At 41.5% G+C, this 15,323-nt stretch overlaps 1 protein-coding gene across 3 annotated transcripts in view; it reads right to left on the reverse strand.

Annotated features, from left to right (window-relative positions):
• The window catches only part of EIF5B (eukaryotic translation initiation factor 5B), a 63,515-nt gene extending 48,810 nt beyond the window's left edge, over nucleotides 1-14,705 (reverse strand). For all 3 annotated transcript variants that reach the window (XM_021925107.2, XM_021925108.2, XM_021925106.2), the window contains exon 1: nucleotides 14,472-14,705. In XM_021925107.2, coding sequence (XP_021780799.2) covers nucleotides 14,472-14,506 — 35 coding nt within the window. In that variant the 5' untranslated portion in view covers nucleotides 14,507-14,705. The remainder of the gene's footprint in view (nucleotides 1-14,471) is intronic.
• Between the last annotated feature and the right edge of the window lie 618 nt (nucleotides 14,706-15,323).

Consider the following 15,323-nt stretch of genomic DNA (forward strand, 5'->3'; position numbering starts at 1 on the left):
CTCACGCCTGTAATCCCAGCACTTTGGGAGGCCAAAGTGGGCGGATCACCTGAGGTTGGGAGTTGGAGACCAGCCTGACCAACATGGAGAAACTCCATCTCTACTAAAAATACAAAATTAGCCAGGTGTGGTGGCGCATGCCTGTAATCCCAGCTACTCAGGAGGCTGAGGCAGGAGAATCGCTTGAACCCAGGAGGCAGAGGGTGCAGTGAGCCAAGATCACACCATTGCACCCCAGCCTGGGCAACAAGAGTGAAACCGTCTCAAAAAAAAAAGAACAAAAAAAAAGGCAGGACAAAGAGCGAGAGAAAATATCTGCAATACATATATCTCACAAAGGATTTGCCTACAAAGAAACAACACAATTTTTTAAATGGGAAAATGATTTGAACAGACACATAACCAACGAGATGAAAGAATGACAAACACATGACAAGATGTTATCACTAATAAGGAAAAGTAAATTAAAACCACAATAGGCCGGGCGCGGTGGCTCAAGCCTGTAATCCCAGCACTTTGGGAGGCCGAGACGGGCGGATCACAAGGTCAGGAGATCGAGACCATCCTGGCTAACCCGGTGAAACCCCGTCTCTACTAAAAAATACAAAAAACTAGCCGGGCGAGGTGGCGGGCGCCTGTAGTCCCAGCTACTCTGGAGGCTGAGGCAGGAGAATGGCGTGAACCCGGGAGGCGGAGCTTGCAGTGAGCTGAGATCCGGCCACTGCACTCCAGCCTGGGCGGCAGAGCGAGACTCCGTCTCAAAAAAAAATAATAATAAAAAATAAATAAATAAAACCACAATAAAGGCAGGGCACGGTGGCTCAGGTAATTCCAGCACTTTGGGAGGCTGGGGCGGGCAGATCACATGAGGTCAGGAGTTCAAGACCAGCCTGGCCAATAAGGTGAAACTCCGTCTCTACTAAAAATACAAAAAAGTAGCTGGGCATGGTAGCTCGTGCCTGTAATCCCAGGTACTCAGGAGGCTGAGGCAGGAGAATCGCTTGAACCTGGGAAACAAAGGTGGCAGTGAGCCAAGATCACGCCACCACACTCCAGCCTGGGCAACAGAGTGAGACTTCATCTCAAAAACAACCAACCAACCAACCACACACACACAAAACCCACAATATGTCACTACACAGCCACTAGAAATACTAAAATTAAAGATTGGTAATAATACCAAGTGCTGAAACAGGATGTGGAGTAATTGGAACACATACATCCCTAGAGGGAATGCAAAAACAGCACAGTCACTTTGGAAGACAGTTTGACAGCTTCTTGTTAAATATACATTTACCATATGACCCAGCAATCCCACTCCTAATCCCACTCCTAGGTATTTATTTACCTAAGAGAAATGAAAACACATGTCCACACAAAGACTTAAATGTTCATTGCAGCTTTACCCAAAATCAGGAAAAGCTGGAAACAACCCAAATATCCATCTACCAGATAATATATAAATAAACTGTCATATATCCAGGCAATGGAATAATAATGCCAGGTAACAAAGGGAAGAACTAATGCTACAAGCGCTAACATAGATGAATCTCAAAAGTACACTGTACTAGGTGAAACCCAGTCAGCCAACAAAGACTACGTACTGTATCATTCTAGTTATATGAATTTCTAGAAAAGGCAAAACTACAGTGACCAAAAATAAAACATGAAAACTATAGTCACTACTGGGCTCAAGCGATCCACCTGCCTTGGCCTCCCAAAGTGCTGGAATTACAGTGTGAGTCACCATGCCTGGCCCTTTTATCCATTTTTATAAGTTACAAAAACAAGAACAAATCTATAATCTTTTTCTAGTATCTTAATTTCTATTAAACACAGTAATGTGGAGTTAAAATGATGTTTAATGAAGGAGTCTTTTAAAAACATTTTATTCTTTATTTCTTCATTCTTCTCTCACCACTTAACAAAAATCAACTCTAAATGAATTAGACTTAAATGTAAAATCCAAAACTATGAAACCATTAGAAGAAAACAGGAAAAAAGCTTCATGACATTGTTTGAATAAGACCTCAGAAGCTCAGGCAACAAAAGCAAAAACTGACAAATACAACAAAGGAAACAACCAACAGAGTGAAGAGACTGCCTATAGAACAGGAGAAAATATTCACAAACTATGCATCTAACAAGGGGTTAATATCCAGAATACATATGGAACTCAAAACAACAATAGCAAAAAAGCAAATAATCCAACTAAACGATGGGCAAAAGATCAGAAAAGACATTTCTCAAAGGAAGACATAAAAATGGGCACCAGGTATATGGAAAAAAAAACACTCAACGTTTATTAAACATCAGGGAAATGCAAATCAAAACCACACTGAGATATCACCATGCCTTAGACTAGCTTTTACAAAGACAAAAAATATGGCGAGAATATGGAGAAAGGAGAACTATTATACACTGTTGGTGGAAACGTAAATTAGTACAGCCATTAGAGACAACAGTACAGAAATTCCTCAAAAAAAAACAGAACTATCATATAATCTAACAATTCCACTACTGGGTCTATATAGCCAAAGGAAATGAAATTGCTATGTTGAAGAATATTTACACTCCCACATTTACTGCAGCACTGTTCACAACAGCCAAGATATGGAATCAACCTAAATGTCCATCAACAGATGAATGGATAAAGAAAATGTACATCTACACAAGGCAAATACTATTCATCCATAAAAAAGAATGAAATCCTGTCATTCTGTGACAACACATACAAACTCGAATGTAATTATGTTAAGTGAAATATGCCATATACGGAAAGACAAATACTGCATGATCCCATTCATATGTGGAATCAGAAAAAGCTGACATAATAAAACTAGAGAGTAGAATAGTGGTTACCAGAGGCTGGGAAGAGTAGGGAGGAGAGGGAATGAGGAGAGGTAGGTCAACAGGTACAAAGTTACAGTTAGGAGAGTAAGTTCTGGTGTTCTACTTCACAGTAGGATAACTATAGTTAACAATAATGTATTATACTTCAAAACAGCTAGAAAAGAGAATTTGGAATGTTCTTACCACAAAGAAATGACAAGTGTTTGACGTGATATGCTAATTATCCTGATTTAATCATTACACAATGTGTAGAGATATCAAAATATCACATTGTACCCTATAAATATGTACAATTATTATGTATCAAGAACAAAATACAACCTGTATTTTTCAACTGTATAAAAACAGTATTTTATTGTGTGTGCAGGCATGTACTCAACTTTAGAGTTTGGCTTTTGGAATTAAATAAAAACCGTACATAAAAATAAAAAGTAAGACACGTACTTCATCTTGTGACCAATATAGTACAAAGTCTTTTAAAGACACATATTACAAAAAAATTGTTCACTGCAAAGAAGTAAAAGGAAAATTAACCTCATGTATAAATCTCCTCTCAATTCCAAACTTAGCAAATTTCACTTGATAATGATAGGTATCTTCCACTGAAAAACTGTGTAATGATTGTAAAGTTTGACAAGAAATACAGGAAATCCAACTCCTTTCCAAATTATTCCACACTTGAAAATCTCCAAGATGTCTAAAGAGTCCTTTTTAGCAGCCTCTCTTCTCCAATGCCTCTTTATCCACTGCAGAGGTTTCAAAACCTGGCCCAAAATATCTCTGATACTCTTTGAGAGGTGGAGGTCTATCTCCTTTAATGAGGGAGTTGTAGGACTGCTTGCTAAATAGAAGGATGCGGCTTTTGTTATAGTTTCTAGGCCCAGGCCTTAACCTGGCAGCTGCCAAGCTAATGGGGATGTGCAGGTCAGGAGAGATCAAATAGAGATGCTCCAGCTGACAACTCCAGCTGATTAAGCCCAGTCAACCTCCAGAACCATGAAAGATAATCACAGGTTTTCTTGTTTTAAGCCACTGTTTGGGATGACTTGTTATGATACAATAATAACCGAAGCATCCCCATATTTCTTCCTATTCCTAATCAATAGCAGGGCCTAAAGTAATGGAAAGCACATTGGTAGAAGTGTAAAATCCAAACTACACCACTCCTTCCTCCATCCCCACCCCCAAGTTGATGGACAAATTGTCCAAAACCTCAAAGTACTAAAGGAAGGGTAAGTCACTTATAACATTGTTGCTGCCCTTTTTCACTTAATTTGGCTTCTGTCCCTCCCCACCAAAACTCTTAATAACCGCTAACGAGACTGAGAGCATAAGAGGGAATCCTTCTCTTTATTCTCAACTCTATCTCAGCAATAACAGCTGCAGTAAGAGAAATTGGAAATTCAGTCCCACCTTCTCTACAGGTTGCCTTCTGACATCTCATTTCCCCGGTCTTCATCTTCTTACCCAGAACATCCTTGATCATCAACAGTTACATACAAAAAGAGGAAAAACAAGACAAAAGAAGGGAAAGCCCAGCAGTCATTGCTCCTCAGTGGCCCCCACCACTTATAACCACAAATCTCAATAGTTCTCACTCTCGACTCCCTTAATGAAGTTATGGCTCAAGTACTACAATCAGTATGCTGAGAACTAGTTATGTCTCAAAAGAAACCCCTCCCAGCTTATGATGTCCTTATGAACACTGGACTCCTTTAAAAGGGATATGAAACCATACTGCTACTATATTATACAATGCAATGCAAAGGATATGTGTATCTTGTCACCTTCTACAAAATTCAACCTAATCCTTTATTTTCTAAATATGATACGTTAATTTGAAAAGAACACAAATCTTGTAGACCCCCCGACACACATATCCTAAGTTCTTGTGTATTATAGATTCCAGTATGTCTAACTATCAGATCAGCACAGCTTTTACAAACTGGATTGAGTGGGGAGGAACAGAGTTGCAGGGATTTCAGAAGCTTCAAAATTCTCTCTAGTAACTTCTGTTTTATCTGTTTTAAATTTTAATTTGATAATAAAGATTTAAGATGAATATAGATAGCCACCTTATCACAGTATACTGTCACAGAACAGCAACCCAAGCTTTTGTTTACAACCCCCTTCCCCCAAAATTATTTCTGGTTGATGAAAAAGATCAGATGCACACTTAATAGGTAAATTAAACCTTCTTGTCAAGAGAAGATACTGTCATATAAAGCTCAAAATCACTAGTTCAAATAAAAAAAAAAGTATCAGAAGAATTGAGCTCTTGCTAGTTCAGGCATGCTGAACTGAACTCAAAAGAAATCCATTATAAGAGGCAATACATTCACAATGGAAATGGTCATTTAGATCCTGCTACTCAAAGTATAGTTATAGGACAAGCAGCATCAGCATCAGTATCATCATCTTGTTGAAAATGCAAAATCTCAGCACTTTGGGAGGCTGAGACGGGTGGATCACGAGGTCAGGAGACTGAGACCATCCTGGCTAACACGATGAAACCCTGTCTCTACTAAAGATACAAAAAATTATTTGGGCGTGGTGGTGGGCAACTGTAGTCGCAGCTACTTGAGAGGCTGAGGCAGGAGAATGGTGTGAACCTGGGAGGCGGAGCTTGCAGTGAGCTGAGATTGCTTGAGACACCTTCTCAAAAAAAAAAAAAAAAAAAAAACCATATAACTTATGTTCTAAAATAACTGACCACATGGTAAGTGCTCAAGGCAAACTCAGTCTCTGTACTCCATAGAAGTTGACTCTCATCCTTAATCACTGTTAGAGGCCTTTTCCCACCTAACTTGTATAGTGCCTGGCACTGTAATATTAATAAATCATTAATATTAACAATCTAATAATTACTAATAAATTTTAATAAAAATTTTTATGTAGACAACCACTCTCAAGACTGGATTTCTGAATAACCAATTTGGTGAACACCATCATTAGAATGGTCTGGCTGCACCTGTGTACAAAATTATTGGCAAAACAGGAGCAACCGAAGATCTCAAATATTCCTCATGGTCACCCCCTTGGTACTCCAGAGACAAAGAAACACACAGCATACTCCCATTCCTTCCAATCTGCATGCTCTCTTGATGGCAAACTTAATTAGAAAAGGATTTTAAAGATGCATAAACAATTAACTTTAAGAGGCAAATGTGAAATCTCATTTCACATATGGTGGTACTCCCATACTCCATTTTCTCCCTTCAGCATTTCACTCTGTATTATCTGTGCATATCCCTATTTGCTACATTAAAATGTAATGCCCTCTGAGAACAGAAAACTCCATTTTGTATTCCCAATTCACCGCCCTTTTTTTTTTTTTTTTTTTTTTTTGGAGACAGGGTCTAGCTCTGTCACCCAGGCTGAAGTGCAGTGGCACAAACATGGCTCAATGCAGCCTTGACCTCCTAAGGCTCCAGCAATCCTCCCACCTCAGCCTCCTGAGTAGCTGAGACCACAGGCACACACCACCACACTCAGCTATTTTTTTTTTTAGGGGGTAGAGATGGGGTCTCCCCATGTTGCACAGGCTGGTCTCAAAGTCCTGGCCTCAAGCAATTCTCCTGCTTCAGCCTCCGAAAGTGCTGGGATTACAGATGTGAGCCACTGCACACCGCCCACCTACCTACCTTCTATAAGTGGCAACCAGAAAGGCATGTTAGACATTCCTTTTTTTTTTTTTTTTTTTTGAGACAGTCTCACTCCACTGCCCAGGCTGGAGTGCAGTGGTGTAATCTTGGCTCACTGCAACCTCCACCTCCCAGGTTCAAGCAATTCTTGTGCCTCAGCCTCCCAAGTAGCTGGTATTACAGGCATGCACCACCACACCTGGCTAATTTTTTGTATTTTTAGTAGAGACAGGGTTTCGCTATGTTGGCCAGGCTGGTCTCCAACTCCTACGCTCAACTGATCCACCCGCCACGGCCTCCCAAAATTCTGTGATTACAGGCATGAGCCACCACCATGCCCGGTCGCATGTTAGATGTTTCAAATAGGCACTAATAAATAAGGAAAAAGTCCTATTCTGGAATGGCAATCACAACTCTCATACAACAGGCAAAGCTAATCAGTTTCAACACAGCAGTTTAATAAAAAACATGTCTAACACTATCATAATTACTGTACTTTTGATCACAAAACTTCCAAATGGAATTTTCTGAAGCAATAAATTGAAATGCTAGTTTAAATGCCTCTGAAAAAGTACAATGACATTTCATTTATCTGACAACAGACAAGGATTCCATTGTATGTGAATTTTCCAAATGAATGAAATGTACCACTTTTACAAATTTATAGTTAAGATATAAATGTTTCTTATAATGGATATATAATTTCTTGAAATATTTACAAATGTCTGAGGTTGTATCAAGATAATGGAGAAAAGAAAGGAGGGGACAGAATACATATGAAATGAGATCTATGAATGAATTTGAACCTGGGTGATGGACATGTTTGTTCATTAGACTCTTCTACTTTTGTATGTGTTTGAAATTTTTCATTTAAGGAAATTCACACCACAGTAATCAAAACCGTGGTACCGGCTGGACGCGGTGGCTCACACCTGTAATCCCAGTACTTTGGGAAGCTGAAGCAGGTGGATCATTTGAGGTCAAGAGTTTGAGACCAGCCTGGCCAACATAGTGAGACCCTGTCTCTACTAAAAACACAAATATTAGCCAGGCCTGGTGGCGCACACCTAAAATCCCAGCTACTCGGGAGGCTAAGGCAGGAGAATCGCTTGAACCCAGGAGACGGAGGTTGCAGTGAGCCAAGATCACACCACTGTACTCCAGCCTGGGTGACAAAAAAAAAAAACCAGAAACAGAAACAACAACAACAAACTGTGGTGACTACATTGACACAGACATACATACAGACCAAAGAAATAAAATTTAGCCGGGCGCGGTGGCTCACGCCTGTAATCCCAGCACTTTGGGAGGCCGAGGCGGGCGGATCACAAGGTCAGGAGATCGAGACCACGGTGAAACCCCGTCTCTACTAAAAAATACAAAAAATTAGCCGGGCGCGGTTGTGGGCGCCTGTAGTCCCAGCTACTCGGGAGGCTGAGGCAGGAGAATGGCGTGAACCCGGGAGGCGGAGCTTGCAGTGAGCCGAGATCGCGCCACTGCACTCCAGCCTGGGCGACAGAGCAAGACTCTGTCTCAAAAAAAAAAAAAAAAAAAAGAAATAAAATTTAAAGTCCAGAAATAAATCCATATATCTAGCGTCTAATGATCTGACAAGGGTGCCAAAACCTTTCAACAGGGAAAGAAACCTCTTCAACAAATGGTACCAGGACAACTAGATATCCGTACATAAAAGAATGCAGATGAACCCCTACATCATACCATACACAGCAATTAATTCAAACCGGAACAAAGACCAAAATGCAAGAGGTAAGGCAATAGAAGTTTTTTTTTATTATTATTTTTTGAGATGGAGTCGACTGTCACCCAGGCTGGAGTGCAGGGGCGCAATCTCGGCTCACTGCAACCTCCACCTTCCAGGTTCAAGCAATTCTCCTGCCTCAGCCTCCCGAGTAGCTGGGACTACAGGCACCCGCCACCACGCCCGGCTAATTTTTGTATTTTTAGTGGAGACACGGTTTCGCCATGTTGGTCACGCTGGTCTCAAACTCCTGACCTCAGGTGATCCACCTGCCTCAGTCTCCCAAAGTGCTGGGATTACAGGCATAAGCCACCATGCCCGGCCAGCAATACAACTCTTAAGAAAACATACAGGTAAATCTTCATGACCATGGATTTGGCAACAGTTTCTCTTAGATACAACACCAAAATACAAGCAACAACAACAAAAAATAAAATGGACTTCAACAAAATTTACAACTTCTGTGAAAAAGAAACTTTAAAAGATAGTGGAAAAACAACCTACAGAAATGAGAGAAAGTATCTGCAAATCACACATCTGATAAGGATCTAGTGTCCAGACTACATATCAAGACCTCTTACAACCCAACAACAAAAATACAACCCAGGCTGGGCACGGTGGCTCACACCCATAATCCCAGCACTTTGGGAGGTGGATCACCTGAGGTCAGGATTTCGAGACCAGCCTGGCCAACATGGTGCCGCATCTCTACTAAAAACACAAAAATTAGCCAGGTGTGGTGGCGTGCACCTGTAGTGCCAGCTACTTGGGAGGCTGAGGCGTGAGAATCGCTTGAACCCGGGAGGCGGAGGTTGCAGTGAGCCGGTATCACGCCACTGCACTCCAGCCTGGCCAACAGAGTGAGACTCAGTCTCAAAAAAAAAAAAGAAAAAAGGAAGAAAAGAAATAAAAAAAGACAACTCAGGCCAGGCACAGTGGCTCACACCTGTAATACCAACACTTTGGGAGGCTGACATGGGAGGATTGCTTGAGGCCAGGAGCTGAAGACCAGCCAAGGCAACAAAGCGACACCCCATCTCTACAAAAAATTTTTAAAAATAAGCTAAGTACAGTGGTGCATGCCTGCAGTCCTAACTACTGGGGAGGCTGAGGGAGGACTGCTTGAGTCCATGAGTTCAAGGCTACAGTGAGCAATGATCACACCATTGCACTCTAGCCTGGGTGACAGAGTGAGATTCCATCTCTAAACAGAAAGGAAGGAGAAAAGGAGATAAAAAGCTTACTATTTACCAAATTTAAAAAAAAAAAAAAAAAAAAAAGGAGGGGGATGAATGATTACATTAACAGCAAGAAAAATTCTGAGATACCTGGGAAAAAGTCAAATCCTAAAGATTAAAGTGAATAATAACATTTTACTGTTATACAATTAAATTAACCAACTAAATGGAGAGGCAAAGTATATTACTTATTTGTTCACAAATATATTTCTAGCATCCAGAAAAATAACTGGCACTCAAGCGCTTAAACCTCAATATATTTCTTGAATGGAATGATTCAATACCATAAAGACGTCAAGTGTCACAAATAATCTAAAAACTTAATGGACTCCCAACTAAAATCAATCTCAACTGATATTTACCTTTGCGAGTATTACATTAAAAAAATAAGGAAAAAATCTCAAATTGTTAAAATATCAAGAACATGAACATGCCCACAGATGTCTTAAGTTGTCGTTAAGTGATTCTCAAGCATTCTCAGCACCTATAAGACATACACAAATGATGGTCAAACAGCTTGAGAAATCTCACAAATGCCTAAATCTAGTTCAGAAATCCCTAGGCCAACAGTCCTCAAATTCGTTCCCAAGATCTCTTTAGGGAGTCTAAACTACTCTAGGGGGTCAAAACTATTTTCAAAATAATACTAAGAGGCTACTAGCCTTTTCATTCTCATTTTCTCACAACTGTACAGAGGAGTTTTTCAGAAGCTAAATGATGTGTGATGATGCTGCAGATCAAACGCATAAGCAGATATGAGGATCTATCTTAAGTCATAATAGTAAAGATGTTTGCAAAAATGTTTAGCTCTTCTCACTATTTTTGAAAATATGGTTATTTAATAATGTTATGTATAACAATGTAAGTTTTTTATTTTTCAATTAAATATTTGAAGAACTTTTCAGTTTTAGTTTGTAATACTTGTAACTGGTAGATATAACCCACATACACAAAAGGCTTTTGTGTTCCTTAGGAATTTAAGAGTGTAAAGGAGTCTAGGACCAGAGTTTGAGAATTGCTATTCTAACCTAACCACTGACACTCATTTCCTCGGGAAAGCAACACTCTGCCCACCTTACAGATCAACTGCATTACTGGAATAAACTTAGAAGCATAAATAAAGCACAACTAATGATCAAGTAACATTAAAAGTAGCTGAATGAGCTCCCCACAGGGAATCTCAGCATGGAAGGCTAGAGAGGTTACTACCAACAAAAATCTATAATCTGTTTTCTTATTAATTTACAGCAAACTAGGACTTCTTCCCCTAGCACTTCCTAAAGCGTCAGGATAGGAATAGACTAGACCAAAAAAACTCTATGCATCTTTTTTTGATGTAATTTATGCAGACAAGAGTTTTATTATTCAAATATATGCAAGTAAGAAATTAATTCCTTTATTAAACCAAGGCTATCTGTATTATATTTGTTTGGTACGTGGATGCTGAATCCTAGCCTTTGTCTCAACAAGTTTCCCAAGTCAACTGAAAAAGGTCAGGAAAACTTGCTGAACCAACACCGTATCAAAATCTCATTGTTAAGAATTACACAAACTGGGGCTGAGTATGGTGGCTGACACCTGTAATCCCAGCCCTTTGGGAGGCCAAGGTGGGAGGATCACTTGAGATCAGGAGTTTGAAATCAGCCAGCCAACATGGTGAAACCCTGTGCCTACTAAAAATACAAAAATTAGCCGGGCATGGTGTTGGGTGCCTGTCATCCCAGCTACTTGGGAGGCTGAGGGAGGAGAATCGCTTGAGCCCAGGAGGCAGAGGTTGCAGTGAGCTGAGATTGTGCCACTGTACTCCACCTGGGGCAACAGAGTGAGACTCCATCTCAAAAAAAAAAAAAAAAAAAAGAATTACACAAACTGGAACAGAATACTAGAACTTGGTCTTTAACCAAAATTCTAGAATTCTAAAAATACACAGACAAGAATAAATATCTTGATCATTGACACATGCTATACAAATAAAATTAGATAAGTTGAAATCTAATTTTAAATGAATACTGAGTGGCTAAGAAGTTAAAATAAGGATTAATTAAATATAGGAATTAAGCACAGTGAAGTATTTTATGTTCTTTCCAAGAACTGAAAAGTTGCTCCATGCCTTCTCTTGATAACTAAATAAGCAGCTGTGCATTTCTCACCCAGTTCACACCTTGCCAGAAACATGCCTGACACAGCCAAGGAGGGGAGGTGGGATGACAGTAAAATCTAAAGATTTTACTGTCCTGTGTGGACCTTCACACAGGAGAATAAAACAAGATCTCTATCTCATTTTACACAAACAAGAATACTAATCCTAAAATTGGACTTTCTCCCTCTAGATTTTCTTTCCAGTCTGTGTTCTTGTCCCGTTTACAAATATTCAAAATATCCCTGAAGAAAGGAAAGAAATATTAAAGGGAAAAAGCTGACTCACAAAGCAGTGGAACTTCCCATTCCCCATCTCCCAATATCTCCCGTGGAAGACCAAAATAAAAACCCAAGCAGTTCTGGTCAAAGGGGACTCTGCTAAAGCTCAGGATTTCTTAGACACAATCTGAAAGCCATACATATAAAGGAGTCCATGAGGCATCTATACACACACACTCACAAAATGTATCAACTTCATATATTGGTATATGAGAAAATAAATGTTTTAAAATTATATTGCCACTACTTTCCCTTCATCATGAGCCAAAACAAACCAAACAAACAAAAAAACACAGATTAGGTTGAGAGGGGGAAAAAACCCAGCATTTCTTCTACACTACCAAACCAATCATTTAACAACAGGGTCTGGTGTGCAATTTAAACTTTACACCATCCCTGAAAATCTTTACAAATCAATGAGACTCACTTTTCCCTAAAAAGAACAGACAAGAATAAACATCTTGTCTCCAATGGCTTTTTTCCATTGTGAAAGAGCCTGGAAAGTAAAAAGTGTAAGTAGGGTAACACATAAGCCGGTCGCGCTTGTAGTCCTACCTACTAGGGAGGCTGAGGTGGGAGGATCACTGGCCAGGAGTTCAAGACCTGACTGGGCAACATAGTGAGACTGGTCCTCCATCTCCAAAACAAAACAAAACAAAACCACATATATATGTAATTTTAAATCTAAAGAACACATTTGTGTAATCCTAAACCAAACGAACTAATTGAAAAAAACAAATTGTAATAAGACCATCAGGGAAATCAGAAAACTGACTGAATATTTGCTAATGTTTAAGAATCACTGTTAATATTTCTTACAGATATACTTGGTGGACTTACAGATGAAAAGCTACTGAGATTGGCTTTACAATATCTAGTAGGTGGGGACCGGGAGCGGTGGCTCACGCCCGTAATCCCAGCACTTTGGGAGGCTGAGGCGGGCAGATCACCTGAGGTCGGGAGTTCGAGACCAGCCTGACCAACATGGAGTAACCCCATCTTTACTAAAAATACAAAATTAGCCGGATGTGATGGCACATGCCTGTAATCCCAGCTACTCGGAGGCTGAAGCACGAGAATCGCTTGAATCCAGGAGGCGGAAGTTGCAGTGAGCCGAGATCGCGCCATTGCCCTAAATTTATTGTTGTCTGAGCAACAAGAGCGAAACTCCGTCTCAAAAAAAAAAAAAAAAAAAAACTATCTATTTAGATAGACATCAATCTATCTATCTATAGATATCTAGTAGGTGAGATGAAACCAAATAGGTCATGTGCTAACAATGGTTGAAGGCAAGTAATTAATATATAAAGGTTTATTATACTCATTTCTCCATTTTCTAGATACAGCTGAACATGTCTCTAGCAAGGAAAAAAGTACCCTATACATCAAAAACTCCTTTCAAAAGTACAGAAATTTGTGTTCCACTACATCACCCATAATCCTTATTTTTTCTCATTGATCTGGTTTAACAATTGTATTCCCCAAACCAATTAACTTCCTCCAATATACCTAAAACTGAAATACAAGACTATTTCTGTTGTCTTTTAATTCTACTCATAAGCTAGTCAAACGCTAGGTGAGAAAACGATCCAAGCTTCCAATTATAATCAGTAAACTTAACTTCAAGACAACATACCTGTTTTGAGTCAGACTAATGAACTAGCACTAGTTTTATTTTTTAATTTACCTTACTCTCCGCCTCGTATTTAAGTTTGGTGGGTAGGGTACGAACGTGAAAAGTAACAGATGTTGTTCACTCCCAGAAAGTGAACTCTTTCCGTCATGAGAGTAACAGAACTCAATCGAATGTGACACACAGAAAACGTCTCAAAAATCTCTAGGTCAGTAACTCGCATACACCCTTATCCTCCCTCCCCAAATCATTTCAGGTGCTTAGAAAGGAGCGACCCCGGTTGGTAGGTTTCTTCTTCCTTTCCTTTCCTTGGGGAGGGCTAGAGAGCAAAGACACGACCAAAAGGCCGGAAGAAGGAAAGCGAAAAGCATGAGGGCTGGACAATCAGCCCTTAAATAAACGAGAACTGTATCCAAATCAGATTAAGTTGAGAGACAGCGAACTGCTAAACACCTCCCCACAACTCTAATGGACCTGAGACCCCGAGTAGAGAAACCTGGCCGTACATCACACTCAGGCTCCCTTCTCTCCCAACTACTCACAGGTACAAGAGGCATAAAAAGAACTTCCCCACCCTCGCCAAGAGTAGCGCGGAAAAAAACTCACACTGGCCTGGGCCACGCTGGCGAAGCCGCCTGACTCCCCCCGCGCGGCGAGGAACCCTGAAATGACTGCCCCGCTCCTCAGGCCGGGGAAGGGGTAGCCGGGGGACCGAGGCTCGACTGGGAGGACCCGCCGGCCGTCGAGGCCCTACGTGCCCACCCGGCCCGGGGGCTTGGGCCCGCGCCGCCCACTCTGGGCCCAGGCCTGGTACCCCGCGAGGCTCGTCGCGAGCCCAGACCCCGGTCCAACTCCGCGCCCGGCGAGACCCGCACACCCCACTGAGCCACCGCGGCTGCCGCCGTACGGACCCAACCCCTAGCTACCTGTCTTCGTTCTTGTTTTTCTGTTTCTTCCCCATTGCTTGTCAACGGCGCTCGTGGCCCCAGCTCCTCTATTCGTTCTCTCACAGACCCACTGTCTCCCGGCTGACTTTGGTCTCTCCGCTCAGCTCCTTTCCCCCCGGACTGCCGCCGCTCGCACCCGGCTCTCCACAGACCCGCGCACTGGAACAGGGCACATATGGTGTGAGTTCTCAGTGCGCAAGCGCATCGCCCCGCCGCCTCGGCGTGAGGACGCAGGGCGCGGCTCATCGAGAGCTGCGCTTCGGGTAGAGCGTCTCCGGTTGACCCGCCGGCCAGGCAGGAGCCCGAGCGCCCCCTGCCCGCAAGCGTCCTCCGCGAGCCGACGCCCGCGCGGTTTCCAGGTTCTAGAACCCGGAGGTGGACAATGCAGCTGTCAATTCCCCACCTCAGCCCTCTCCCAACGGGGAACGCACGCTTCGGTTCAGGAGTAGGCTTTGGGCTTCCCTTTATATCTTTGTATTCTCAGCCGCACGAAGTTCAGTAAAGAACCACAACTAACTAATAATGAGTCCTCTGGGGTTTGCGAGAGAGGTAAATCCAGGACAAAATAGGGACCTCTCAGTAACATCCGTGCGTTATACATTATGTACAGTCACTGAATAAAACATAGAACAGGACACACCCGATCAATTCCCTAACATAGGTCTTCATCTTTACCCTCAAAGCGAGGGCGAGTTCTAAACATTCCTGTGTTTAGAAGAGTCAAGAGGGAACCTACAGGGGTGGTGGAAAATGTTCTATATCTGGATATGACCGGTGATATTTTGGGTTTTAACTATGTAAAAGTTAATCGTGCTGTATATGTTTATGTCT

Source organism: Papio anubis, chromosome 14, assembly GCF_008728515.1.
Source record: "Papio anubis isolate 15944 chromosome 14, Panubis1.0, whole genome shotgun sequence".
In the NCBI taxonomy this organism is placed as follows: domain Eukaryota; kingdom Metazoa; phylum Chordata; class Mammalia; order Primates; family Cercopithecidae; genus Papio; species Papio anubis.